The sequence below is a fragment of the Oncorhynchus tshawytscha genome, linkage group LG02 (genome assembly GCF_018296145.1).
Source record: "Oncorhynchus tshawytscha isolate Ot180627B linkage group LG02, Otsh_v2.0, whole genome shotgun sequence".
NCBI lineage: Eukaryota > Metazoa > Chordata > Actinopteri > Salmoniformes > Salmonidae > Oncorhynchus > Oncorhynchus tshawytscha.
The window spans coordinates 65,745,811-65,773,240 of NC_056430.1; the positions used below are offsets into that span (position 1 = coordinate 65,745,811).

A 27,430-nucleotide genomic window follows, 5' to 3' on the forward strand; every position below is an offset into this window, starting at 1 on the left:
TTAGAAAACATGCACATGTTATTACTATAGATTACCCGAGGACCTACATCACTACAGATCTGCTGTAATTTAGTTTGAGTGATAAATGTTTGTAACAGTTTGCCTTGTGCTCTTATCAGCACTGCCTTCCTACCTTGTTATCCGTAAGCCTTATTGTGTGTTGACTATGACAAACTGAGTATAGCCTATCCATTCTAATAACATACTGTATCTGTGCTTTTGTCGCAGGTAGTATCTGATTCAAATGGCTTAAAACAAGCTCATTGATCAAAATGGATGTCATTCTGAGTTTGACCGATTTGTCCCATAGAGCTCTTATTGGACATTATAGACGTCATTTAAATGTAAAGGCATTATAATAGGCCATTTGCCTAGTCCACCTGTTCCTTAAAACCCACCCTATTGACACTAATCTATATACTCCATTGGTTAAAATTGCGTCCATCGACGGTTGTGAGAGGATTCAGGTTATTCATTGGCTAAATTTAATTTCAATCACACTGAGAGCTCTTGTCGATTGGCTGGCCTGGGCCTCCTTCATTGAACAACAGCGCGTGGATTGGTCTATGAGCGTGGGCGGAATCTTCCAGGGGCTTGCTCTTGAAGGCTCACGGAGAGCGAGTGTCGTCATGAGCGGTGGGTAGGAATTAAAACATTGGTGTTTATATTACATTGTACTTCGTAAAACAATTTGGTCTGTGTTAAACAAAACACATTGAACAGTTTGTGCTGGAAATTCCTTATGTTTAAGGTTGAATAGGAGCATTGTGCAAGCCAGCTATGCATTTCCGGAAAAGGGCTACCTTTTTTCCAGTATCAAAGAGTTTGATTTGCTACGCGTATCTAGCTTAGCATACTAGCCAGTAAAGCTGAATCCTGTTTGTAATTCCAGCTACCGTTAGCTATACATTGATGCTAATCATTTTCGATATTTCACATTAAAACAAACTCCACATGCACGTATCGCCATGGGCTGTCTATTCCACTCAGTTCGAAAAGTCAGCTGAACTAAAAAGTATTTGCAATGCTATCTAATTGTTTCATTTCTGACTGCCAGTTAGCCAGCAAACCGTTTAGTTAGCAAGAAGCTATCTGTGTACGTTTGATGGCGGCGCTATTTTCAGGCCGCGCTCAAACATATTTTTTTCTAAGCACAAAATATCAGATTTTAAAGAGACAGTCACATTGGTCATGATTGCAACTGACCCCAATAATCCACAGTGCAAATCTTATGTGTACAGTCCATATTTTTATTGATACTCTCGCGATACATTATCATGCTCGAGCTGTTTGTGAGATCGCGTGAGAAGTCAGACAGGTACGGTAGTCACTAACTCACTGTGCACAAGTCGTAGCCCTCTACTGTGCCCATTTGCTAACTATTATACTGTACTTTTGTTTAGGGCCTTTTCATTTTCTACTTCGTAGACGAGGTGTTGTAATTGGCAATGCATGTGTCTGACAATCTTTTTTTTTGTCATAGACCCGCCCTTTTATTACGGATTAAAGGTCACGCAATTTACACACATCTGCGGTGACTGGCATTCACCGGGTGGTAGCTAGCCATCCACAACTCATCTATTGGAGTTGCAGTTCCCATTTCCTTTGTGAACTGTCTTATTTGAATGCCTTTACATGCGTTTAGGGCAAAACAGCTCCCTCGGATGTAATAATTTCCTGAATCTCTGCAGCAGAGGTATTGACAGCGACCATTATTTTTGGTACTTGAAATGTGTTAGACTATTTACAGTATATGCAATGAGTGTTTCCATGTGTGTTGCAGATCAACAGGACAGTATGGCCACCACTGTTGCTGTCAGTCCCAGCGAGTATCTCCAGCCCTCTGCCACTTCCTCTCAAGTGAGTCACAGCTAGACTACTTCCTGCTTGTTCTTGGATGTGTAAATATCACCCAGTGGTGTCTTAAAAGTAACTAAGGGGTTCATTATTTGACTTTAGCTTGCATACTGAGTCCAGCAATGCCATCCTATTGTGAATCATGACGTTAATAGTTTATGTATTTTATTGGTAGCCTATGGTGAGATGTAGCTTAACCTCCTGTATGTAAACTGTGTTCTACCTAGGGCTGGGTGAAATTCACAATATATCTCTTTTTTAAAAATGCTTTGTTGCACTAGTCATTCCACTTCAAAAAGCACAAGAAAGAGCATTTCGACACTCACAATCTCAGATTGTTCAGAAATCGTTTCTGTAGTTAGAAACGCATAGGATTAACATTCCTGAAACGTTTTGTTGAAATATAATTTGATAACTGAGAAATTAAGCCAATTGATTGCATCCAAATAGGCCATTTTAATTTATAGGATTCATATAATATTCAATAAATATAGTACCTAACATCCAATTTGGACCATAATTCTTCCTAACAATGAGTAAGACATGAGGAATCCAATAAAATTAATCAAAAGCCACCCACGGACCCCCCACGCCAAGCCCACCCAACAACCAGAGTACAGTATCAGTTCTATCTCTAACAAGTAGTATGGAGCTACTGCGTGCAGTATTGTTCCTTCAAAGTTTCTAATATATATATATACACACACACACAGTTAAAGTTTACATACACTACATTCAAAATTCTTAACATTTAATCCTCGTAAAAATTCCCTGTCTTAGGTCAGTTAGGATCACCACTTTATTTTTAAGAATGTGAAATGTCAGAAAAATAGAGTGATTTATTTCAGCTTTTTTTCTTTCACATTCCCAGTGGGTCAGAATTTTACATACACTCATTTAGTACTTGGTAGCATTTCCTTAAAATTGTTTATCTTGGGTCAAACGTTTTGGGTACCCTTCCACAAACTTCCCACAATAAGTTGGTTGAATTTTGGCCCACTCCTGACAGCTGCTGTAACTGAGTCAGGTTTGTAGCCTCCTTGCTCGCACACGCTTTTTCAGTTCTACCCACAAATTCTCTATAGGATTGTGGTCAGGGCTTTGTGATGGCCACTCCAATACCTTGACTTTGTTGTCCTTAAGACATTTTTCCACAACTTTGGAAGTATGCTTGGGGTCATTGTCCATTTGGAAGACCCATTTGCGACCAAGCTTTAACTTCCTGACTGATATCTTGAAATGTTGCTTCAATATATCCACATCATTTTCCTCCCTCATGATTCTGTGAAGTGCACCAGTCCCTCCTGCAGCAGAGCACTCCCACAACATGATGCTGCCACCCCTGTGCTTCACGTTTGGGATGGTGTTCTTCGGCTTGCAAGCCTCCCCCTTTTCCCTCCAAACATAACGATGGTCATTATGGCCAAACAGTTCTATTTTTGTTTCATCAGACCGGAGGACATTTCTCCAAAAAGCACGATCTTGTTTCCCCATGTGCAGTTGCAAACCGTAGTCTGGCTTTTATATAGCAGTTTTGGAGCAGTGGCTTCTTACTTGCTGAGTGGCCTTTCAGGTTATGTCGATATTGGACTCGTTTTACTGTGGATATAGATACTTTTGTACCTGTTTCCTCTAGCATCTTCACAGGATCCTTTGCTGTTGTTCTGGGATTGATTTGCACTTTTTGCACCAAAGTACGTTCATCTCTAGGAGACAGAACGCGTCTCCTTCCTGAGCGGTATGATGGCTGTATGGTCCCATGGTTTTTATACTTGCGTCCTATTGTTTGTACAGATGAACGTGGTACCTTCAGGCGTTTGGAAATTGCTCCCAAGGATGAACCAGACTTGTGGAGGTCTACAATTGTTTTCTGAGGTCTTGGCTGATTTCTTTAGATTTTCCCATGACGTCAAAGTAAAGAGGCATTGAGTTTGAAGGTAGGCCTGGAAATACATCCACAGGTACACCTCCAATTGACTCAAATTATCCAATTAGCCTATCAGAAGCTTCTAAAGCCATGATATCATTTTCTGGAATTTTCCAAGCTGTTTAAAGGCACAGTCAACTTAGTGTTTGTTAACTCTTAGAGCTCCCCCCCTACTTTGTGCAATTTCCGCCTGAAGACATACCCAAATCTAACAGCCTGTAGCTCAGGCACAGAACCAAGGATTTGCATATTCTTGGTACCATTTGAAAGAAAACACTCTGAAGTTTGTGGAAATGTGAATTGAATGTGGGAGAATAACACAATAGATCTGGTTTAGATGAAACAATGACAAAACCATATGTTTTATTTTTTTATTTTTGTATCTTTAAAATGAACAAGATAAAACAAACATTCAGATAGGATGATGGGGACAATTTTAGTGAAAAATATAAGAGGGCAACAGTACTTGTGCAAAGTTTCAGAATGATAACTTCCCAAATGAGTCACCCAGGTGTCCCACACAAGTAGCCCAAATGTACCCAAGTGGCCAAATTGGTGAAGGTATACATTTTGAAACAAATAACTATTTACAAAATACCAAAATGGTATTCTAACACCCCCCCTAAAAAAAAAAAAAATTGAGTGAAAAAAATGGGGGAAATATTTATTGATTAAAAAATATGAAAAATATATATATTTACAAAATAACATGGGTAACTATTTACACACTTTCAATATTTGGAAGACCATCAGTCCTCTATCAAATCTATTTATATAGCCCCAGCCTAAAACCCCAAACAGCAAGCAATGCAGGTGTAGAAGCACGGTGGCTAGGAAAAACTCCCTAGAAAGGCAAAAACCTAGGAAGAAACCTAGAGAAGAACCAGGCTATGAGGGGTGGCCAGTCCTCTTCTGGCTGTGCCGGGTGGAGATCACAGTGGTTGTAGAGGGTGCAACAGGACAGCACCTCGAGTAAAAATGAACAGTTTAGGGTTCCATAGCCGCAGGCAGAACAGTTGAAACTGGAACAGCGGCAAGGCCAAGTGGACTGGGGACAGCAAGGAGTCATCCTAGGGCTCAGGTCCTCCAAGAGAGAATAAGAGAGAGCGTACTTAAATTCACACAGGACACCGGATAAGACTCCCATTCGGAGTCAGTGTCACTGTGAAAGAAAATGTTAAGTTAGAATAGTTTCACATATGAGCCCTGTATCAACAGGTATAATAATCAGGTATAATAAACAGATATATATATATATATATATATATTAGAGAGAGAGTACAGGGAACATAAGGTTGAATACATTATTATGACCTGCTAGATCTACTGTCTCTTTTATATTATGGCATTTCAGCTAGATCTACTGTCTCTATTATATTATGACAGACCAGCTAGATCTACTGTCTCCATTTCACTTTGGCCATTGTTGTGTGGTTCTGCCCTCCCCTCAACAGCCTCAAATAGGCTATTTCATGTGGGTTGGTGTGGGGCGGCAGACACACGCATCTCACATTTCATGACATTACATGTTTATATATTGCTTCTAAAATTTACAAAAAATCACAAATAATATTTTATATTATTAATTTCAAACAATTGCATTAGCATGATAAGAACGCATTACCAGTCCAAAATGATCTCCTCTCCCGTTCAAAAAATATTCCTCCACAATCACTAAATGAATCGTCCTACAACAATCTCTGTCTCATCTTCCCAATCAATTTATTCTAAAATTGTGTGTACATCTGTATATCTAGACTTAGATTTAGCTTTCCCTGATTTAGTCACCATAATGATTGATATATAAACCGCTGAATCTGCGCGTTTACCAAACAATGCAGTGCGTAATATGTGTTTCTCCTTCCGGTATGAAACTTCAATAGCGAATGACTCACCTTACGCTGGAGCTTACTACATGGGTTGGTCTTGCAACACATAAACATGGCCTATTGCCGTTTAGCTCAGCTCATTGGTTATCTACCCAGCTAGATTTCAAGATGATCAGTGGTCATTGGGTTAAAAGACAGTCAATCAACGAAACATCGGGCAAATCATTGGTGCACAATGATGTCATGACTTGTTTTCTTCAAGTCGGTTTCTTTCAGTCAATGCGTCCCGTCAGGTTTGATTGTGTTACAAAAAAAATTTGTGTTACAAACAAACCAGTTGATTGCAGTGAAACCAAACATGACTGGAAAAGTCACGTTCTGTGTGGGTTATTTACCTGGAATGTGTTGTCGAAAATGGAATGAGACGGAATTCACGACACAAGCGGTTCACAAAATGTTTCGTGTTTTGCTATAAAAACAGACTTTATCAAACAAAAGATCATTCATTGTGTAACAATGAGCATTGGAATTGCAAACAGACGAAGATCGTCAAAGGTAAACAATTTATTTTAATGTAGTTTGTGAATATGTTACGCCTGTGCTGGTTAAAATAGTTGTTTTTTATGGGGCTCTATCCTCAGATAATCGCATTGTATTCTTTCGCAGTAAATCCTTTTTTTAAATCTGACAACACAGTTGGATTAGCAAGATTCTAGGCTTTCGATACATGTGAGACACTTGTATTTTCATGAATGTTTAATATGACTATTTATGTAGCGATCACCGTATGTTGTGGAATTTCAGCCCGCTAGTGGGTTCCGTGCGCAGGGAGGTTAACTTCTGACCCACTGGATTTGTGACACAATGAATGATAAGTGAAATAATCTGTCTGTCAACAATTGTTGGAAAAATTACTTGTCATCCACAAAATAGATGTCCTAACTGACTTGCCAAAACTATAGCCTGTTAACAAGAAATTGGTGTTTTGGTTGAAAAACTAGTTTTAATGACTCCAACCTAAGTGTATGTAAACGTCCGACTTCAACTGTATATGAATCTAGTGATGTTTTTTCCCGATGTTCAGAGAAATTAGCCTTTGAATTCACTTGCATTCTTTACAATAAATTAGTGTGAAAGTACCAGGTTTTTCTCTGTTGCCACTGCCACCACACCCTTTTATCAATTTTGCCAGTCTCTTGTGTTTATGAAATGGATTAACATTTTCTTTGCAACTTTGGGTAGAAAACCAATAGCTTTTGCTCATGATGAAAATAAATTGTGTGGTCAAGCCAGTCCTCCATGAAAGCAAGTCAGGTTGACCTTCTCTTAGCTACCTAATGTTTCAACCCAATTCTCCTTGAATAGTCCAAAACATTGGAGCTCTCTGAGAGGGATATCCGTATGGTGAATACTTTTTCTACAGGCCCAAAACTTTGATGGAGAAATGTGCTAGTGACTAAAATGTTGTGACAACCCTAATAAAGTACAATTATAAACCATTGCATGGAAGTTGTATGTTTTTTTAAATAAAATGATTAGAATATATCTCTATGTAGTGTGACTAGTGACATTTACCATTATACCCAACCCAATACCATTACAAAACACTATACAGTGTGTGTTTTAGGACATTTTATTATTGAAGACCATTGGAGACCGTAGCATGGAGACCATTAGAACTGCTGTAGCCTAATGGTTTGCTTGTTCGCCAATCACCAGGAATGGTCTAATCCAGACCTTTCTTCAAGGTAGTAAACCAGACACAGAGGGGACTTTTCCTGGACACAAATTATGCCTAAGAGAAGGAAAAACTGAATTGTGTTCATGGAGGACTGGCTTGAATTGTGAGGATGACCACACAATTTAATTTCATCATGAGCAATAGCCATTGGTTTTCTATCCAAAGTTGCAAAAACTATTTTGTGATACGTTTAATAAACACAGGAGAACAACAAAGTGGATATAGGGTGTGGTGGCAGAAGCAGGAACAGCGGAATCTAGTGTGCAAAACTAGGTACTTTCACATGAATTTATGGTAAAGAATGCAAGCAACTTCAATGGCTATTTTCTCTGAATGGTGGGAAACATCACCAGATTCACCAGGAATACATTACAAAGGATGAAGAAGCAATACTCCAAGCAGCAGTTCCATACTACTGTCAGACAGAGAACTGATACTGGTTGTTGGGGTGGGATTGGTGTGGGAGGTCCGTGGGTGGCTTTTCATCATTTTATAAGATTCCTCACGTCTTACTCATTGTTAGCAAGAATTATGGTCCAAATCGGATGTTGGGTACTATATTTATGGAAGATTATATGAATCCTACACTTTAAAATGGGCAATTTGGGTGCAATCAATTAGCTTAATTTCTCAGAGATCAAATCATATTTCAACAAAATAATGTTTCAGGAATGCGAATCAAATGTTTCTAACTACAGAAACAATTTCAGAGCAATCTGAGATGGTGGGTGTCATGGCTTGCTGAAATGACCCACAATTAAAGGTCAATACACTGCAATCTAATGAATTCGGGGATTGTAAAAAATAAATATACTGGAACCATGCACAATGCACATCCACTAACAATGTTCTTCTTGTAACAGGCATAATAGAAAATGTACACGGGTCTCATAAGTAATTTCTCAAGCACAAGCCCACGTGCCATTGGGTAGCCAGCTAATTTTTATATTTAAAGTCTAGCCAAAGTGGATCTATTTGCTTGCTAGCAGCGTAGAACAGTTGAACTGTTATGAATACACCATGCTGTCAGTCTCCAACAGCCTGTTCACTTTGTTTAGATGTTGAAATCAAGTGACCTACCTGGATAAGATGTTTATTTCTCAGAATGAGAACGAGTTGCCAATACCTTATATAAATGTGTCTTTTTATGCTCATTGCAAATGTATAAAACACAGACTAGACAGCTAGCACATAACAGTATGTGGCTAAAATGCTGCTAGCGGTACATGGTACCGCAATGATATTGGCTATCTGGAATCTTTGGGACGTCCCTACCCCATTGAAGTTGACATTTTAAATGTTTGGGGCTAGGTAAGATTTAGGGTAGGCATGTCCCAAGGATCACATATAGCACTAACCGTACTGCAATACTGCATGCGACAAACTGAGCATTCATTTTCCACAATCATGTTCATTGACACTCCCGTTTTTAGTATGATCTGCTCTGTTCTAAATTTTGAGACATAAGTTTAGACATAAAAAGGGTATCGTTAGAAGGGGAATTAACCGATTCTGTTGGACCAAACCTCAAATGCAAATAGCATGTTGGAATTGCTTGTTGTCAGAGAGGAAGAAGTGATCTTGTGGTGAGTGCGAGGGGCTTGGTGTTTGTGCGATTGGGAAGGTGCACCCACACAGCACAGGAGACGAGACCAAAAAGGGAAAAACGCTCATAAAAACGAACAAAAATAAAACTTAGATTCTTGTGATACAGGCATTTGGAACATTGCGCTAAAACATACATTCTAATTAAATAAATATATCGCCCAGCTCATATCCATCCATGGTGCAAAAAAATGTGCCAAATACAAAAGGTGTAGACCTTACCATGAAATGCTTACTTACAAGCCCTTAACCGACAATGCAGTTTTAAGAAAATAGTTACTAAATAAACAAAAGATAAACCCAAAAAAATAGAGCAACAATACAATAACAAGGCTATATACAGGGGGTACCGGTACCGAGTCAATGTGCCGAGGTACTGGTTAGTCGAGGTAAAATGTAGGTAGGGGTAAAGTGACTATGCTTAGATAATAAATAGCAAGTAGCATCAGCGTAAAAGGGGGGGAGGTCACTGCCTGGGTAGCCATTTGATTAGCTCTTTAGCAGTCTTATGGCATGGGGGTAGAAGCTGTTAAGAAGCCTTTTGGATATAGATGTGGCATTCCGGTACTGCTTTCCGGGCAGTGGCAGAGAGAACAGTCTGGAGTCTTTAGCAATTTTTAGGGCCTTCTTTTAGGGCCTTCCTCTGACACCGCCTGGTATAGAGAGGTCCTGGATGGCAGGAAGCTTGGCCCCTGTGATATACTCGGCCGAAGGCACTACCCTCTGTAGCACCTTGCGGTTGGAGGCAGAGCAGTTGCCATACTAGGCGGTGATGCAACCAGTGCTCTTGTCGTGCCCTCTTCACGACTGTCTTGGTGTGTTTGAACCATGATAGTTTGTTGGTGATGTGGACACCAAGGAACTTGAAGCTCTCAAACTGCTCCACTTCAGCCCCGTCAACGAGAAAGGGGACGTGCTCTGCCCTCTTTTCCTGTAGTTCACAATCATCTCCTTTGTCTTGATCACCTTGAGGGAGAAGTTGTTGTCCTGGCACCACATTGCCAGGTCTTTGACCTCCTCACTATAGGCTGTCTCATCGTTGTCGGTAATCAGGCCTACCACTTGTGTTCTCTGCAAACTTAATGATGGTGTTAAAGTCGTGTTTGGCCACACAGTCGTTGGCAAACAGGGAGTACAGGGGGGGACTAAGCACACATCCCCGAGGGGCCCCTTTGTTGAGGATCAGCGTGGCAGATGTGCTGTTGCATACCCGTACCACCTGGGGGCGGCCCGTGAGGAAGTCCAGGATCCAGTTGCAGAGCGAGGTGTTTAGTCCCAAGGTCTTTAGCTTAGTGATGAGCTTTGAGGGCACTATGGTGTTGAACGCTGAGCTGTAGTCAATGAACAGCATTCTCACGTAGGTGTTTCTTTTGTCCAGGTGGGAAAGGGCAGTGTGGAGTGCAATATAGATTGTGTCATCTGTTGGGAATGGTGTGCAAATTGGAGTGGGTCTAGGGTTTCTGGCATGATGGTGTTGATGTGAGCCATGACCAGCCTTTCAAAGCACTTCATGGCTACATTTGAGTCATACGGGTCGGTAGTAATTTAGGCATGTTACCTTGGTGTTCTTGTGCACAGGGGCTATGGTGGTCTGCTTGAAACATGTAGGTATTACAGACTCGGTCAGGGAGAGGTTGAAAATGTCAGTGAATACACTTGCCAGTTGGTTTGGCACAGCGCATGCTCGTAGTACACGTCCTGCTAATCCATCTGGCCTGGCAGCCTTGTGAATGTTGACTGTTTAAAGGACTTACTCACATTGGCTACGGAAAGCGTGATCACGGTTGTCGGGAACAGCTGGTGCTCTCATGCATGCTTCAGTGTCGAAGTGCGCATAGAAGTCATTTAGGTCGTCTGGTAGGCTCATGTCACTTGGCAGCTCGTGGCTGAGCTTCCCTTTGTAGTTCGTAATAGTTTGCAAGCCCTGCCACATCCAATGAGCGTCGGAGCCAGTGCAGTAGGATTCAATTCAATTCAGCTGTTATTGACAAATAGACACACACCGTCACCCCTTACCGGAGACAGCTGTTTTGTCTTGCCAATGCATGGAAAACCCAGCCAGCTAGCTGTATGTTATCCATGTCGTCGATCTGCCACGACTTGTGAAACCTAAGATATTACAGTTTTTAATGTCCTGTTGGTAGGATATTCTTGAACAGAGCTCATCCAGTTTATTCTTTAATAACTGGACGTTGGCCAATAGGACAGATGGTAGAGGCGTGTTACCCACTTACCAATGAATTCTCACAAGGCACCCGGGACCTGCGTCCCCTGTATCGGCGTTGCTTCTTCATGCGAATGACAGGGATTTGGCCCAGGTCTGGTATCAGCAGTAAATCATTTGTGTCTGACTCGTTGCACCCCTAACCATTTGTCCATCTCTCTTTTGTCCTGTCTACAGGACTCCCAGCCCTCCCCACTGGCCCTCCTGGCCGCCACCTGTAGTAAGATCGGCCCCCCTGCTGCTCAGGCCCCTGTCAGTGCCCCTCCTACCCAACCCCAACCTCGCCGTCTCCTCCCCATCAAGCCCGCCCCCATCGCCCCCGCCCCTCCCAAAAACCTGGGCTTCCTGTCCGCTAAAGGAAATGTGATCCAGCTGCCAGCAGGCCTGGGCTCCAACAACCCCGGCACCCCCATCGTCCTCACCATCCAGCAGAGCCCTGGCCGCTCGAATCAAACATCCAACATCCAATACCAGGTGATGCCGCAGCTGGGAGGCACACAGACCATCCAGATGATGCAGCAGGGCGGACAGATCCAGCTCATCCCGGGTACCAACCAGGCCATCATCACCACGCCCATGACGGTCCCCCAGCCGCAGCCCGCTGCCACGCCCATCACCCCGCAGAAGACGGTGGCCATCAAGCCGTCCCCCAGGGGGCGGAAACCCAATGCAGCCAACGTGGTGCGGCTGCCCAGCGGGCTCACGCTGCCCCTCAACGTAGCCACCGGAGATGAGCCAGCGGCAGCTCCTCCCCCGCCAACAAAGGGCAGACGAGGAAGGAAGAAGCTGGTGGCAGCAGCCCCTCCACCACAGACCACCTCTCCGCCCCCCGAGCAGATGGAGACTATATTGTTAGAAGCCGGGGAGAATATTATTCAGGTATGTTTGTTCTGCTGCATTTGGTGTGGGGTCAACCATGACTTGTGGACCAATTCACTTGCTTGATTGGGCTACAAATGGGTACTAATTACTGAATGTGTCTACAATGCTTGTGAGTGTGTGTGTGTAAATGAGTATCTAATTATTTCATATGTATTTCTCAAACTCAAAATGCAATGCTTTACGTGGGGGTTATCACCCCTTCAACCTCCAATATTGGGATCCCTGTATGAGTAAGTATTGGACAGATTTAGGGCTGTGTTTCATTGCTGATCTCTCGGTGTTCTCCCCAGGCGGGGAACCAGCTTCTGATTGTGCAGAACACCGGGTCGGGCCAGCAGCAGCTGGTACAGTTGGTGCAGCAGAAACAGGAGCAGCAGGTGGTCCAGATCCCCCAGCAGGCTCTGAAGGTGGTGCAGGCTGCCTCCGCCACCCTGCCTCAGGTCCCCCAGAGACAGCCTGCACCCAGCCTGCAGCCAGAGCCTACTCAGGTACACACACAAGTTGTTAGAGATCATCAATGTAGCTCTCTCAGCAAACTGCAAACTGACAGATCTACGAGTTACTTAGGATGCAAGGTGATTTGTAGATCGGTCAGTCTGAAGTTGTCAATGAGGTCATGCACACACACACACACACAAAACACCTACAGGTGCTGCATGCACACCACCTCTCTACACTCACTCCAGGCTATCCACATGTTTATTTATTTTATTTTATTTAACCTTTTTAACTAGGCAAGTCAGTTAAGAACAAATTTGGGTTTACACTGATGGCCTACCAAAAGGCAAAAGGACTCCTGCAGGGACGGGGGCTGGGATTAAACATAAATATAGCACAAAACACATATCACGACATGAGACAACACTACATAAAGAAAGACCCAAGACAACAACACAGTATGGCAGTAACACATGACAATACAGCATGGTAGCAACACCACATGACAACTACATAGTAGCATCACAACATGGTAGCAGCACAAAACATACAAACATTATTGGGCACTGACAACAGCAAAGAGGGTAAGAAGTTAGCGACAACAATACATCACGCGAAGCAGCCACAACTGTCAGTAAGGGTGTCCATGATTGAGTCTTGATAGCACATGCGCTTTCCAAACAGCTGAAATGTAATGGAAGTGGGACTTTAATACAGAATTGTGTCCTAATCTGACAGATTTGTTCCATGTTAGTCTGACACCACTGTGCTCCTCTCAGCTGCTGATCAAAACGGCATCAGGCGAATGGCAGACTGTGCAGCTCCAGGAAACCACAGTTTCCACGGCAACAACGCCCTCCAGCATGGTCACCACCACCCTGTCGTCCGTGGGGGCCACCAAGCGAACACTGGCGGGGGGCAGGAAGGAGAGGACCCTACCAAAAATAGCTCCAGCGGGGGGGATGATAGCATTGAACGCGGCCCAGCTCTCTTCGGCGGGCCAGGCCGTGCAGACTATAAACATCAACGGGGTCCAGGTGCAAGGAGTGCCCGTCACCATCACCAACGCAGGAGGTGTGTGTGTGTACTGTGTGTTCGTGACAAATATAAATAGTGCTTGTCCGTATCCAAATCCACAAGGGCATATCCGCTCTATTTCCATACTGTCTTCCTTTAAAAATGGTTTGCATTCCAATGTACTTTTAGCAAGCTAATGGAGGCCTGCATGTGTGTGTCAGTATGTGTCTGTGTAATGTATGTTTATATATGTACAATATATGTTTATTACATGTGCAATATGTTAAAGTTTCTCTACTGTTCTTTCAGGGCAGCAGCACCTGACAGTGCAGACGGTGCAGGGCGGGGCCCTCCAGCTGGGCGGCGTGACCTCCCAGGGCCACCAGGTGCAGATGGAGCAGACTCTGGCTCTGGAGCTGCAGGGCCAGCCTGGGGAGAAGAAACGCCGCATGGCCTGCACCTGCCCCAACTGTAAGGACTCTGAGAAGAGGCAAGTGGCTCTTACTAGCAAACTAGAGACAGGCCTGAGCACCTGGTGGAAAAAAACATGATATACAGTATAAACCCATATATTTATTTACCAATATGGAAAGTCTTGGTTGATACAAACTGATACCTGTATGGTAAAATGTACCCTTTTGTGAGATTGGGGCAGGGAAACAACCACGATTGCAAGCAACTACTTTCCATCCTCCTATGTTAAATAAATCAGAAATATAGTGCATCAATCAGAAATATAGTGAATACACTACATGACCAAAAGTATGTGGACAACTGCTCATCAAACATCTCATTCCAAAATCATGGGTATTAATATGGAGTTGGTCCCCCTTTGCTGCTACAACAGCCTCCACTCTTCTGGGAAGGCTTTCCACTAGATGTTGGAACATTGCTGCAGGGACTTGCTTCCATTCAGCTACAAGAGCATTAGTGAGGACGGGCACTGATGTTGGGCGATTAGGCCTGGCTTCGCATGGGGTTGAGATCTGGGCTCAAGTTCTTCCACATCGATCTCGACAACCATTTCTATATGGACCTCGTTTGTGCATGGGTCATACTGAAACAGGAAAGGGCCTTCCCCAAACTGTTGCCACAAAGTTGGAAGCACAGAATCGTCTAGAATGTCATTGTATGCTCTAGCGTTAAAGTTTCCCCTCACTGGAACTAAGGGGCCTAGCCCGAAACATGAACAACAGCCCCAGACCAATATTCCTCTTCCACCAAACTTTACATTTGGCACAATGCATTGGGTCAGGTAGCGTTCTCCTGGCATCCACCAAACCCAGATTAGTCCGTTGGACTGCCAGATGGTGAAGCATTATTCATCACTCCAGAGAACGCACTTCTAGTGTCCAATGGCGGCGAGCTTTACACCACTCTTGTCGATGCTTGGCGTTGCGCATGGTGATCTTAGGCTTGTGATGGGCTACTCGGCCATGGAAACCCATTTCATTAAACTTCAGACGAACAGTTCTTGTGCTGACGTCGCTTCCAGTGGAACTCGGTAGTGAGTGTTGCAACCAAGGGCAGACGATTTTTACGCACTCGGCGCTCCCGTTCTGTGAGCTTGTGTGGCCTACCACTTCCCGGCTGAGCCGATGATGCTCCTAGACGTTTCCACTTCACTATACAGCACTTATAGGGCAACTCTAGCAGGGGGGAAATTTGACGAACTGACTTGTTGGAAAGGTGGCATCCTATGACGGTGCCACGTTGAAAGTCACTGAGCTTCAGTAAAGGCCATTCTACTGCCAATGTTTGTCTATGAAGGTTGCGTGGCTGTGTGCTTGATTTTATACACCTATCAACAACCGGTGTGGCTGAAATAGCCAAATCCACTCATTTGAAGGGGTGTCCACATACTTTTGTGTATATATAGTGTAGTTAAGTTTGTGTTTTCTGTGTTGTGCAGGCCCGGCGAGGTGGGGAAGAGGAAGCACATCTGTCACATCCCGGGCTGCGAGAAGACGTTCCGGAAAACATCCCTCCTCCGGGCACACGTGCGCCTGCACACCGGCGAGCGGCCCTTCGTCTGCAACTGGGTCTTCTGTGGCAAACGCTTCACGCGCAGTGACGAGCTGCAGCGACACGCCAGGACACACACAGGTCTGTCCACCGTAGGGGACACACTGATACACACTGTAGGATGAATGTAGGTCAGCCTGCACAACACTCACCGGGTAATGTTCAGTAAGACACTGTAGCAAAATGTTTTTCAATGGATAAAATTCTGTGTTCTTATTGGACAAGTTCAGATAGTACCTCCCCTGTTTTTGAAAATGTTTTCCCCCTACTGAACACACCCCAGGAGGTACGTACACAGCAAGTCAGTCGACAATGCTCCATATGCCAAATCATTCTCATACACCATTGTTTTCACCACATGTCAGGACTCAAGCAGACGATGCACGTACACTATGTTAGTTTTGCTGAAGTTTCCAGGACTCAAGCAGGCACTCCGATTTGAAGCAGAGATTCCCTTGCAGCAGAGAAGAATGGTATTGCCCTTTCATAGTTTTGTGTTATGCAGGAAAATTAAACCACTCATTTATTCTGTCTTTTCCTTGCAGGAGACAAGCGCTTCGAGTGCAACCAGTGTCAGAAACGGTTCATGAGGAGCGACCATCTCACAAAGCATTACAAAACACACATAAACACCAAGAACTTGTGAGCTGAGCTGTGCTGTATACTGACTGTATACACAGACATGCCCTGATGAACTAAACCCCATAGAGGGCCGCAGGAGAGGATACCAAGATGGGTGAACCCCAAAAAGGCCCCATACGCCCCATTCTCCTTACTCCCCCACAGAGGCTTCGTAGCCTGATGTACATACCAATCCTCCCCCTCACGGACTCAACTGTTCCAGTCAAGTTATTAATGATAAAAATATATATATAATTATGGGCAGCATGCTTACCTACGTAGGCAGAATGCGTATAACAGCGAAAGGTGGTCTCCCAGAAAGACAGACAAGCGTGGCTGCTGTGTTCTGATGACCTTACGCTCTGAGCACCATATCCAAATCCAGTCACCAGGCCTGAGGGAGGATTGAGAGCGAAACGGATAGATTTAGTCTACCAAAGTACCCGAGCCCAAAGGAGACTCCAGCCACTCTTGCCCCTTCTTGTTTTTCCATGTTTCATTCTTTTCAATAATAATAATAACAAATATTATTATTGTTGAAGCTCCAGAATAAGGTTTTTTCAAAGTTGATCCTCAAGCCCCACGAGTATCCAAGGTACTTTTTTCAGTCGAACAAATCCTATTCAGTAAATTGCACTACATGCATATTCTTTTACATAGTTTGAACGGTAATTGTAATTCTATTCTTGTTCAATATCAAAGTAATATTATTGATTTTCCAAGAAATAAATGATTTGTTTGGAAAGAAAACATGCATACCTATGAGGCCTTGGTGACCACTTTGAAGCCTTACACAGTTCCAGACTCGGAAAACCTAAGTTGGCAAAAGAATTTGTGCATATGCGTACAAACATACATCCACACATACATGGGCAAGTATAGATATTTATGATGTTCAGACATAATACCCTTTTCGGGAGGTTTTTTGTAAATTGAAAATGTAATTTAGGTTTTGGCATTTTTTTCTTTGAGTGAAGAGTTACAAATTATTTTGAATACAGACTCCCTCCTAATGAGTTTAAATGTAGTGCTTCGCTATGTGTATATCATTATGATATTAACTAAAAATGTCCCAACTATTGGTCTGGCATGACAATCATGTCATAAGATGAAGAGAGAGAAAAAAATCGACATTAAAATGCTTTCTCGGGCCTGTCACAAGTTATTAGATTACATTAGAAGTCATAACTTGTCTATTATGATCTACATTAAGATCCGTTTGAGGCAAATATGTTTGATAAAACATTTCCGATTCGTATGACATAAAAGTTGACAAGCTATCTACTATTATTTATCTAAGGTTTCTGGTGTTTCAATTCCTTTAACCCTCAAGGGAGAACACCAGCGCTATACCTTTACTCGTAGTATTACAATAAGTTCTGTTCAATGAATACATATTGACTGTTTATGTAGCTAACTGCATAACAGCCTACATTTTTTTTTTTTTTTCTTTCAAATATTTAATTAACTAATCAGAAAGATTTATAAATGTCCCACAAACAAAAAAATATGATCCTCGTGCATTTTAAAATGAGATCAACGTTTCATTGAATAGCCAATATGAAAATCATGTCCAGTATGTCTGGATGCCTAAACTGGGCCTTGGGGACGGAAAGAAAGTCCTGCTCATATTTATGTTTGTATTGTATGTCCTGAATGTGTATATACAATGTGTCTGGGAGACACAGTAAAATGTAGGATAGAAAGTTGCACTGCCTTGTATTTTGGCCAGCCTGGTCAGAGCTGAAGGAAGTGGACTCTGTACAGTGTGAAAGGAAAATGAGTAATGTGACATTGTATAGCTTCATTCCTGCTTTGTACACCATTACTTCTAGATGATCCCTTTTCTATCAAATTTAAAGTTGCCTTAGACAGTTGCACCCAGTATTTAAAGAGATTTCTGTCTAATTTCCAGGGAATGGCATTTGTAGAGTTCCTTTTATTTTTGTCTAACTTATGTTACATAATGCCAATGTTTATGTGCACTGACTTGAGCCCAGGTTGAAAATATGTTTTTTTTATTTGATTTTTAAGTAATGATCAGTGGATGAGTTATTTTACCTAAACTGAAAAGGTCCTAATGTTGGTCTCAGTGAACCAGGTGCTTTTCCCCTCTCTAAACCTAATCTACCACAGTAATAGATACAGACCCTGTGTATGTCTGAAATGGCACCCTAATCCCTATATTGTGCACTACTTTCAACCACAGCTCTATGGTCTCTGGTCAGAAGTAGTGCACTATATAGGGAATAGGGTGACATTTCAGACTTCCTTTGTTTAACAGAAGTTCTCAGATATCCAGCTATTGCCCATCTTTTATAACTTGTATTAAGGCGCTTACTACAGGTGCTTGCTCCTTTTTTACAGTCACACACCCCCTCAATAAAGCATTCAAACTGTATTCTGTGTTGTCCTTCTTCATTCAGGTCCCATCAGCCTTCACGAGAGATTGCCCTCACTGAGGACCATAGGGTGAATTTTGAAAAAGGTGTGTGTGTGTGTGTGTATAAGTATTTACCTGGCTGTCATTTGTTTTACATGGGGCGGCATGTAGCCTAGATCATTGGGCCAGTAACTGAAACGTTGCTGGTTTGAATCCCTGAGCTGACAGGTGAAAAAAATCTGATGTGCCCTTGTGCAAGGCACTTAATCGTAATTGCTCCTGTAAGGTGCTCTGGGTAAGAGTGTCCGCTAAATCAGGGTTTCCCAAACTTGGTCCTGGGGCCCCGCCCTGAGTGCATGTTTTGGTTTTTGCTCTATGATTACACAGCTGATTTCAAATATCTATCTCCTCATCAAGCTTTGATTATTTTTATCAGTTGTGTAGTACTCGGGCAAAAAAAAAAATTTTTTTTATAATGGCCTTTTATTCAACTAGGCAAGTCAATTTTTTTATTTACAATGCCGGCATACCACGGCCAAACCCAGACGACGCTGGGCCAGATTGAGTGTTTCCAAGCTATAGGGTCTCGGTGCTGTATCCCCTTCATGGATTGATGTCTGGACAGTTGACTTAAATGTGTTTGTCACATAATGTTCTTTAGGGTTAAAGCAAACTTAAGTCGATCTCAGATCGATTGCCTGCGGGGAAAAGTTAACCTCCGCTTTCATGTACAAAAATAAGTAATGACCATTGTGTTTTTAGGGAAAGAGGATAACTTTCTACATGTATTAAGCTGTAGGTTTGACCAATTCCAGTCCCCTTGCTTAGTGGGTTCAGTGTCCTCATCGGGATCATTTTTATGTAGAAGGACTGAAGCTCTGTTCTGGTGACTTTTTAGAAGAACCTTCGACTATATATGTAATTATATACTATATATATATTTTTTTTTTGAATGATGCTGACACCCATCTAAAATTATAGTTTCCACCACCAGAAATGAGCACATTAACATATTTGTAGAAATTACTGTATCTTACAATTATTTTTAACATATTGGACCATGCATATAGCCCCCTCTTACTCAACTCTGGACCTCGAAGCCAGTTCCACTGCATTTTTTTTCATTGTTCCCCTCTAATCAGGGACTGATTTAGACCTGGGAGACCAGGTGGGTGCAATTAATTATCAGGTAAAACAGAAAACCAGCAGGCTCCGGACCTCGTAGGGTAAGAGTTGAGAACCCCTGTTCCTGTGCATTGTCAATATCAGGGCTCTCAAACCCTGTTCCTAGAGAGCTACTGTCCTGTATTTTTTTCATTCCAACCCTAATCTAGCACACCTGATTCTAATAATTAGCTGTTTGATAAGCTGAACCAGGTCAATTACAACTAGGGTTGGAGCAAAAACCTACAGGAGTACAGCTCTCCAGGAACAGGGTTGGAGATACTATACTATCAGATGTGCTATTAGCAATAAGCATGATCACCTGTAGCCCAACTGATGCAGCATAGACTCCAGCTGTTCATGCTAGACATGTGCTGTATGCTGTGATGCATAGGAAAAATTGCCATTGGGGATGGGGGGACATGTCCGCCAAATATTCAGAATAGGTCAATTCGTCCCCCACAATAATTTCTTTAACTTAAAATAAGTTATTTATAAAAAAAATTAAAAAATGTAATTAAAAATTCTGAATGACCGTGTGAATGCTGACAGACTTGAAAGTCAGGATCAACCTTTAACAAGATTCTGTGTCCATGGTATGTTCACACTCAATTATTTTATATATATATATATATTTATATATATATACACATACAGTGGGGAGAACAAGTATTTGATACACTGCCGATTTAGCAGGTTTTCCTACTTACAAAGTATGTAGAGGTCTGTCAATTTTATCATAGGTACACTTCAACTGTGAGAGATGGAATCTAAAACAAAAATCCAGGAAATCACATTGTATGATTTTTAAGTAATTCATTTGCATTTTCTGGATTTTTGTTTTAGATTCCGTCTCTCACAGTTGAAGTGTACCTATGATAAAAAATTATAGACCTCTACACGCTTTGTAAGTAGGGAAACCTGCAAAATCGGAAGTGTATCAAATACTTGTTCTCCCCACTGTATATAAATGTGGACTGGGCATAAGGTAGGCAAACTCAAACTATAATAAACCTCAGTCTTCATCTTTTGTGTCTTTTTAAAATAAATAAATATCCATGTGTGCATCATTATAATACAACTCATTCTACATATTTTGTGTCTATATATTTGCCGTGAAATACCTTCATTGATGATGGTGACGACTTATCCTTCCACGTATACTGCGTTTTCAAAATATCCCTCAAAACACCCCTTGAGGGACATAATAAGTTATGTCAAACTGTGTAGAATTGCAGGAAATGTGTTTTTAAACTGTAAAAAGTGTATGTCTAGTGTTTGTCCCCCCAATATGGCATCGATGGAAATCCCACCTAACTGTCTTGCTAAACAAAAATATAAACGCGACATGCAACAACTTCTTATAAGGAAATCAGTCAATTGAAATAAATAAATTAGGTCCTAATCTATTGATTTCAAATGACTGGGAATACAGATATGCATCAGTTGGTCACAGATACCTTCAAAAAAAAGTTACCAGTCAGTGTCTGGTGTGACCACCATTTGCCAACATCTCCTTCGCATAGAGTTAATCAGGCTGTTGATTGTGGTCTGTGGAATGTTGTCCCACTCCTCTTCAATGATGCGAAGTTGCTGTGCAAAGTTGCTGGATGTTGGCAGGAACTGGAACAGACTGTTGTACACGTTAATCCAGAGCATCCCTAACATGCTCAATGGGTGACATGTCTGGTGAGTATGCAAGCCATGGAGGAACTGGGACATGTTCAGCTTCCAGTAATTGTGTACAGATCCTTGCGACATGGGGCAGTGCATTATCATGCTCAAACATGAGGTGATGGCGGCGGATGAATGGCACAACAATGGGCCTCAGGATCTTTTATGATCGTTTATGATCGTTTATGATCGTTTATGTGTCGGGGGGCTAGGGTCAGTTTGTTATATCTGGAGTACTGCTCCTGTCCTATCCGGTGTCCTGTGTGAATTTAAGTATGCTCTCTCTAATTCTCTCTTTCTTTCTCTCTCTCGGAGGACCTGAGCCCTAGGACCATGCCTCAGGACTGCCTGACATGATGACTCCTTGCTGTACCCAGTCCACCTGGCCGTGATGCTGCTCCAGTTTCAGCTGTTCTGCCTGTGATTGTTGTTGTTTGACCATGCTGGTCATTTATGAACATTTGAACATCTTGGCCATGTTCTGTTATAATCTCCACCCGGCACAGCCAGAAGAGGACTGGCCACCCCACATAGCCTGGTTCCTCTCTAGGTTTCTTCCTAGGTTTTGGCCTTTCTAGGGAGTTTTTCCTAGCCACCGTGCTTCTACACCTGCATTGCTTGCTGTTTGGGGTTTTAGGTTGGGTTTCTGTACAGCACTTTGAGATATCAGCTGATGTACGAAGGGCTATATAAATACATTTGATTTGATTTGAGTATGCAGATGAGCTTCTCTGAGATGGTTTCTTGACAGTTTGCGCATAAATTATTTGTTTTTGCAAACCCACAGTTTCATCAGCTGTCTGGGTGGCTGGTCTCAGACGATCCTGCAGGTGAAGAAGCTGGGTGTTGGAGTGTGCCCCTGCTGTCTGTAAATAAATTAAACACGAGAGAATCATGCTGTCTGTAAAAAAAAATAAAACATGAATCGTGCTGTCCGGTTTGCTTAATATAAGGAATTTGATGTATAGCGTTTTAGTTTTAACTTTTAATCAAGTATTAAACAGTGCTGCAAATGCAGAGTGCCATGATACATACAGCGGCTTGCGAAAGTATTCACCCCCCTTGACATTTTTCCTATTTTGTTGCCTTACAACCTGGAATTAAAATCGTTTTTTAGGGGGTTTGTATAATTTGATTTACACAACATGCCTACCACTTTGAAGATGCAACATATTTTTTTTTATTGTGAGACAAACAAGAAATAAGACAAAAAAACAGAAAACTTGAGCGTGCATAACTATTCACCCCCCCAAAGTCAATACTTTGTAGAGCTACCTTTTGCAGCAATTACAGCTGCAAGTCTACTGGGGTATGTCTCTATAAGCTTGGCACATCTAGCCACTGGGATTTTGACCCATTCTTCAAGGCAAAACTGCTCCAGCTCCTTCAAGTTGGATGGATTCCGCTGGTGTACATCAATCTTTAAGTCATACCACAGATTCTCAATTGGATAGATGTCTGGGCTTTGACTAGGCCATTCCAAGACATTTAAATGTTTCCCCTTAAACCACTTGAGTGTTGCTTTAGCAGTATGCTTAGGGTCATTGTCCTGATGGAAGGTGAACCTTCGTCCCAGTCTTAAATCTCTGGAAGACTGAAACAGGTTTCCCTCAAGAATTTCCCTGTATTTAATACCAGCCATCATTCTTTCAATTCTGACCCGTTTCCCAGTCCTGCTGATGAAAAACATCCCCACAGCATAATGCTGGGATGGTGTTCTCAGGGTGGTGAGAGGTGTTGGGTTTGTGCCAGGCATAGCATTTTCTTTGATGGCCAAAAATCTAAATATTAGTCTCATCATACCAGAGTACCTTCTTCCATATGTTTGGGGAGTCTCCCACATGCCTTATGGCGAACACCAAATGTGTTTGCTTATTTTCTTAAAGCAATTTTTTTCTGGCCAATCTTCTGTAAAGCCCAGCTCTGTGGAGTGTACTGCTTAAAATGGCCCTATGGACAGATACTCCAATCTCCGCTGTGGAGCTTTTCAGCTCCTTCAGGGTTATCTTTGGTCTCTTTGTTGCCTCTCTGATTAATGCCCCTCCTTGCCTGGTCCGTGAGTTTTGGTGGGCAACCCTCTCTGGCAGGTTTGTTGTTGTGCCAAATTCTTTCCATTTTTTAATGGATTTAACGGTGCTCTGTGGAATGTTCAAAGTTGCTGATATTTTTTTTAAACCCAACTCTGATCTGTACTTCTCCACAACTTTGTCCCTGACCTGTTTGGAGAGCTCCTTGGTCTTCATGGTGCCGCTTGCTTGGTGGTACACCTTGCTTAGTGGTGTTGCAGACTCTGGGACCTTTCAGAACTGGTGTATAAATACCGAGATCATGTGACAGATTATGTGACACTTAGATTGCACACAGGTGGACTTCATTTAACTAATTATGTGACTTCTTCAGGTAATTGGTTGCACCAGATCTTATTTAGGGGCTTCAAAGTAAAGGGGCTGAATACATATGCACACACCACTTTTGTTTTTTATTTTTTGAATTTTTTTAAAGATGTAATTTTTTCATTTCACTTCACCAGTTTGGACTATTTTGTGTATGTCCATTACATGAAATCCAAATAAAAATCAATTTAAATTACAGGTTGTAATGCAACAAAATAGGAAAAACGCCAAGGGGGATGAATACTTTTGCAAGGCACTGTACGTTTGGCACCACGATTAAGATTTTTTATTATTATTATTTTTTTAAATAAAAACTTGTGGCCATGAAGGACCAGCGGTCATCTCCACCATTCCCAGTTATATCTGTGAGGGAATCTTGATGGTGTACAAGTGACACCTATCCGCTTCAAGTCCGCAGCCCACGGCGTCCAATAGCTAAGAGCTGCGAAGAGGCTTTGCAGAGGAAGTTCTTTACAGTTGCCCTACCTGAAGACCTAAAGAAGGACATTTTCCATTAGTGCAGCTCTCAGGTTGGGAAACTGGCACTGTCCCAGAAGGTGTTTCCTCCTCAGGAGGAATTCCCTCCTTTGACTGACAGCGACAAGTTAGAATACATCCACCGTGTAACTCTGCCTCACTCCTCCGTCAGAGATGTGGTCTGGATCCGTCCCAAATATTTTGTTGGGGATGACTATGAAGAGGTTGTAACATCAGAGACCAACTTCAAAGGATTGTGGAAAGACTCCACAAGATCAGGCTCAGGAGGATGCAGAGAGGGACAAACCAAAGGTGACAAACCTTGATATTGTTCCTGTTATTATTGACAGGAAAGTGTGTTCCAGGATTCATGCACATTCAAGCACTATTACGAATGTAATAACATCCCACTTTGCAATGATATGGTCCAGCACATACATATCCACGTTCAGAATGAGGCATTGAAATACCAAAACCAAAGAGTATTTTTTTTATTTCACCTTTATTTAACCAGGTAGGCTAGTTGAGAACAAGTTCTCATTTGCAACTGCGACCTGGCCAAGATAAAGCATAGCAATTCGACACATACAACAACACAGAGTTACACATGGAGTAAACAAAACATACAGTCAATAATACAGTAGAAAATAGAAAACAAAAAGTCTATATAGAGTGAGTGCAAATGAGGCAAGATAAGGGAGTTAATTAAGGCAACAAATAGGCCATGGTGGCGAAGTAATTACAATATAGCAATTAAACACTGGAATGGTAGATGTGCAGAAGATGAATGTGCAAGTAGAGATACTGGGGTGCAAAGGAGCAAGATAAATAAATAAATACAGTAAGGGGATGAGGTATATAGCCCATCTGTAAACAGCCCATCTATGTACAGGTGCAGTGATCTGTGAGCTGCTCTGACAGCTGGCGCTTAAAGCTAGTGAGGGAGATATGAGTGTCCAGCTTCAGTGATTTTTGCAGTTCGTTCCAGTCATTGGCAGCAGAGAACTGGAAGGAAAGGCAACCAAAGTAGGAATTGCCTTTGGGGGTGACCAGTGAGATATACCTGTTGGAGCGAGTGCTACGAGTGGGTGCTGCTATGGTGTCCAGTGAGCTGAGATAAGGCAGGGCTTTACCTAGCAGAGACTTGTAGATAACCTGTAGCCAGTGGGTTTGGCGACGAGTATGAAGCGAGGGCCAACCAACGAGAGAGTACAGGTCGCAGTGGTGGGTAGTATATGGGGCTTTGGGGACAAAACGGATGTCACTGTGATAGACTGCATCCAATTTGTTGAGTAGAGTGTTGGAGGCACTGTATAGTCTTAGGCACTGAAGTAACTCAACAATGAGCCAGACAATATGGCCAAATTCTTAGAAGACATTAAACTCTACATTAGGAAGGAATACTTCAAGACCTTCTGTCAATGTGCAAGATGTAAATCCCAGCTGTATCCAGACAGACGATCTCTGCTGGTATGCAACATTGCGGTCAGTGAGATCATGGCTCACCTGAGGTCTACCTTGACCTTCGCCAAGGACACCAAGAAGGGTGATGACCGGCCATACTGCATCAACATCCCGGTCAAGAGAGAGACTAGCACCCTGGATGATACAGGTAGAACACTGTTACTGTTGGTGTGGTACATTCAGAATCAGGCCTAGTCTCTTGTAAATTATTGTATTCCACAATGTTTTTTTCATTCACAATTTCACAACAATATCCAATGTTGATGACACAGCTACTTTTTTTTATGTGATCAAATATTTTTTATTTAGTCATAATAATTGTCAGCAAATATGAATACATACATACAAAATGAAGTTACATCCCCTCGAGTACACAGCTGTTAACATGTTGGGCAATAACAATGCACTTCTGTTCTAACAGTTCCTATGTTGTCACTTTACCATTTACCCCAGATAAAAACCAAGATGGACCTACATATCGAGAAAGCAAGTGCTTGGAAAAACTCCTCACCCCAGTTGAGAAGGTAAGCTACACTGTATTCTGTGTTGTCTCATTGATAATATCAGTCAATTTGAATGTTGTCTGTCCCATACTGAGCTGCAGCCAATGCCATCCTTCTCTCTTTCCTGTTGACAAAACAGTCTATCACTCTGTCAAACAGTACATGCTTTTATTTTTGGTTGTCCTATGCTACCTGGCTAAAATGCTTGCTCGCTAGCCTTACATCCTTTCATGGGCAATGTTAGCTAGCTAACATTAGCCTTCACCATCTAGCTACATATTGAACATCCATCCTCTCAGGCCAAGGGCACAATGTATGACTTAATGGTTGGATCAGAATCGCTTTTATAATCATTGGCCAATACGGAGAATTAAGTAAAACCACAAGTCCAAATACCTATCTCCATACATGACTAATATAGGAAATGGCAATTTGCATGAAATCACCAAAATGCAACAATTCAAGTTGTTTCTTTAAATGACAGTATGCTCTCAATACAATTTGATAAGAGTGAAGGAAAATCCAAACGGGCATCCATTGACACTTTTTTAGTGCGCCAGGACCATTTACAGTTGAACGCACACAGTTTAATTGGCTATTACTGATTGGCTATTATTTTATATACAATTTTATCAAGGGAGGCCAAATGCTGGCTGGCTTCCCTTGTGTTCAAAGCTATAGCCATCAACAATGGTATACTCTTTTGGACCAGACAGCATCAGATAGATGGCCTACACATACTGTACAGCGGCAGAGGGGCGCTGTTTCGATCACATGGATGCTTTCTCAGTGGAGATACTGCATATTCAGCCTCTTGCGAATTGAAGGGAAATTATGAAACACAGAGAGATGAAAGATGAATTATTTTATGTTTTTTTTCTTGGTAAATGTTTTGGGAAAGACTGGCTTCCCTTGGCATTCATGAATACACACCACTGCTCACGAGCTCTGTTTGTTCACAGGAACTCTGACCCCTCTTCTGGCTGGAGCTGGCTCCCAAGAAAAACAAGTGTTGTGGCTGGTTCTGCGGTTTGTTTGGCCGCAAGAAGAAACCTGGGGCGCAATGCTGGAACAAGAAGAGGTTTGGAATTGTGTATGTTAGAGTTGCCATCGAATCAGACTTATTGACACACACACATCTACAGAGACACAGATAATACAACATTGCCTACCTCAAACCAAACACAATGCAGAGCTTGTCCAATA

General features: G+C 42.3%; 1 protein-coding gene across 3 annotated transcripts; it reads left to right on the plus strand.

The window, feature by feature from the left end:
- The first annotated feature begins 560 nt into the window (after positions 1 to 560).
- LOC112265226 (sp2 transcription factor) lies at positions 561 to 18,567 on the plus strand. Of its 3 annotated transcripts, XM_024442348.2 has the most exons (9): positions 644 to 1,318; positions 1,484 to 1,696; positions 1,784 to 1,860; positions 11,361 to 12,062; positions 12,356 to 12,553; positions 13,283 to 13,577; positions 13,830 to 14,010; positions 15,433 to 15,626; positions 16,091 to 18,567. In XM_024442348.2, the coding sequence occupies exons 2-9, from the start codon at positions 1,636 to 1,638 to the stop codon at positions 16,189 to 16,191; spliced, it is 1,809 nt and encodes a 602-aa protein (XP_024298116.1). In that variant the 5' UTR covers positions 644 to 1,318; positions 1,484 to 1,635; the 3' UTR covers positions 16,192 to 18,567. The 3 variants fall into 3 exon arrangements, with proteins under 3 accessions (XP_024298114.1, XP_024298116.1, XP_024298115.1); XM_024442346.1 differs by lacking the exons at positions 644 to 1,318; positions 1,484 to 1,696 and adding an exon at positions 561 to 636; XM_024442347.2 differs by lacking the exon at positions 644 to 1,318 and having other exon boundaries at positions 1,339 to 1,696.
- The last annotated feature ends 8,863 nt before the right edge of the window (positions 18,568 to 27,430 follow it).

Coding starts and splice junctions, on each gene's coding strand:
- LOC112265226 (XM_024442346.1), top strand. CDS start 567: ATGAGCGTGGGCGGAATCTTCCAGGGGCTTGCTCTTGAAGGCTCACGG. Junction 1,861..11,360: donor CCTCTGCCACTTCCTCTCAA/GTGAGTCACAGC, acceptor TCCTGTCTACAG/GACTCCCAGCCCTCCCCACT. Junction 13,578..13,829: donor CACCATCACCAACGCAGGAG/GTGTGTGTGTGT, acceptor CTGTTCTTTCAG/GGCAGCAGCACCTGACAGTG.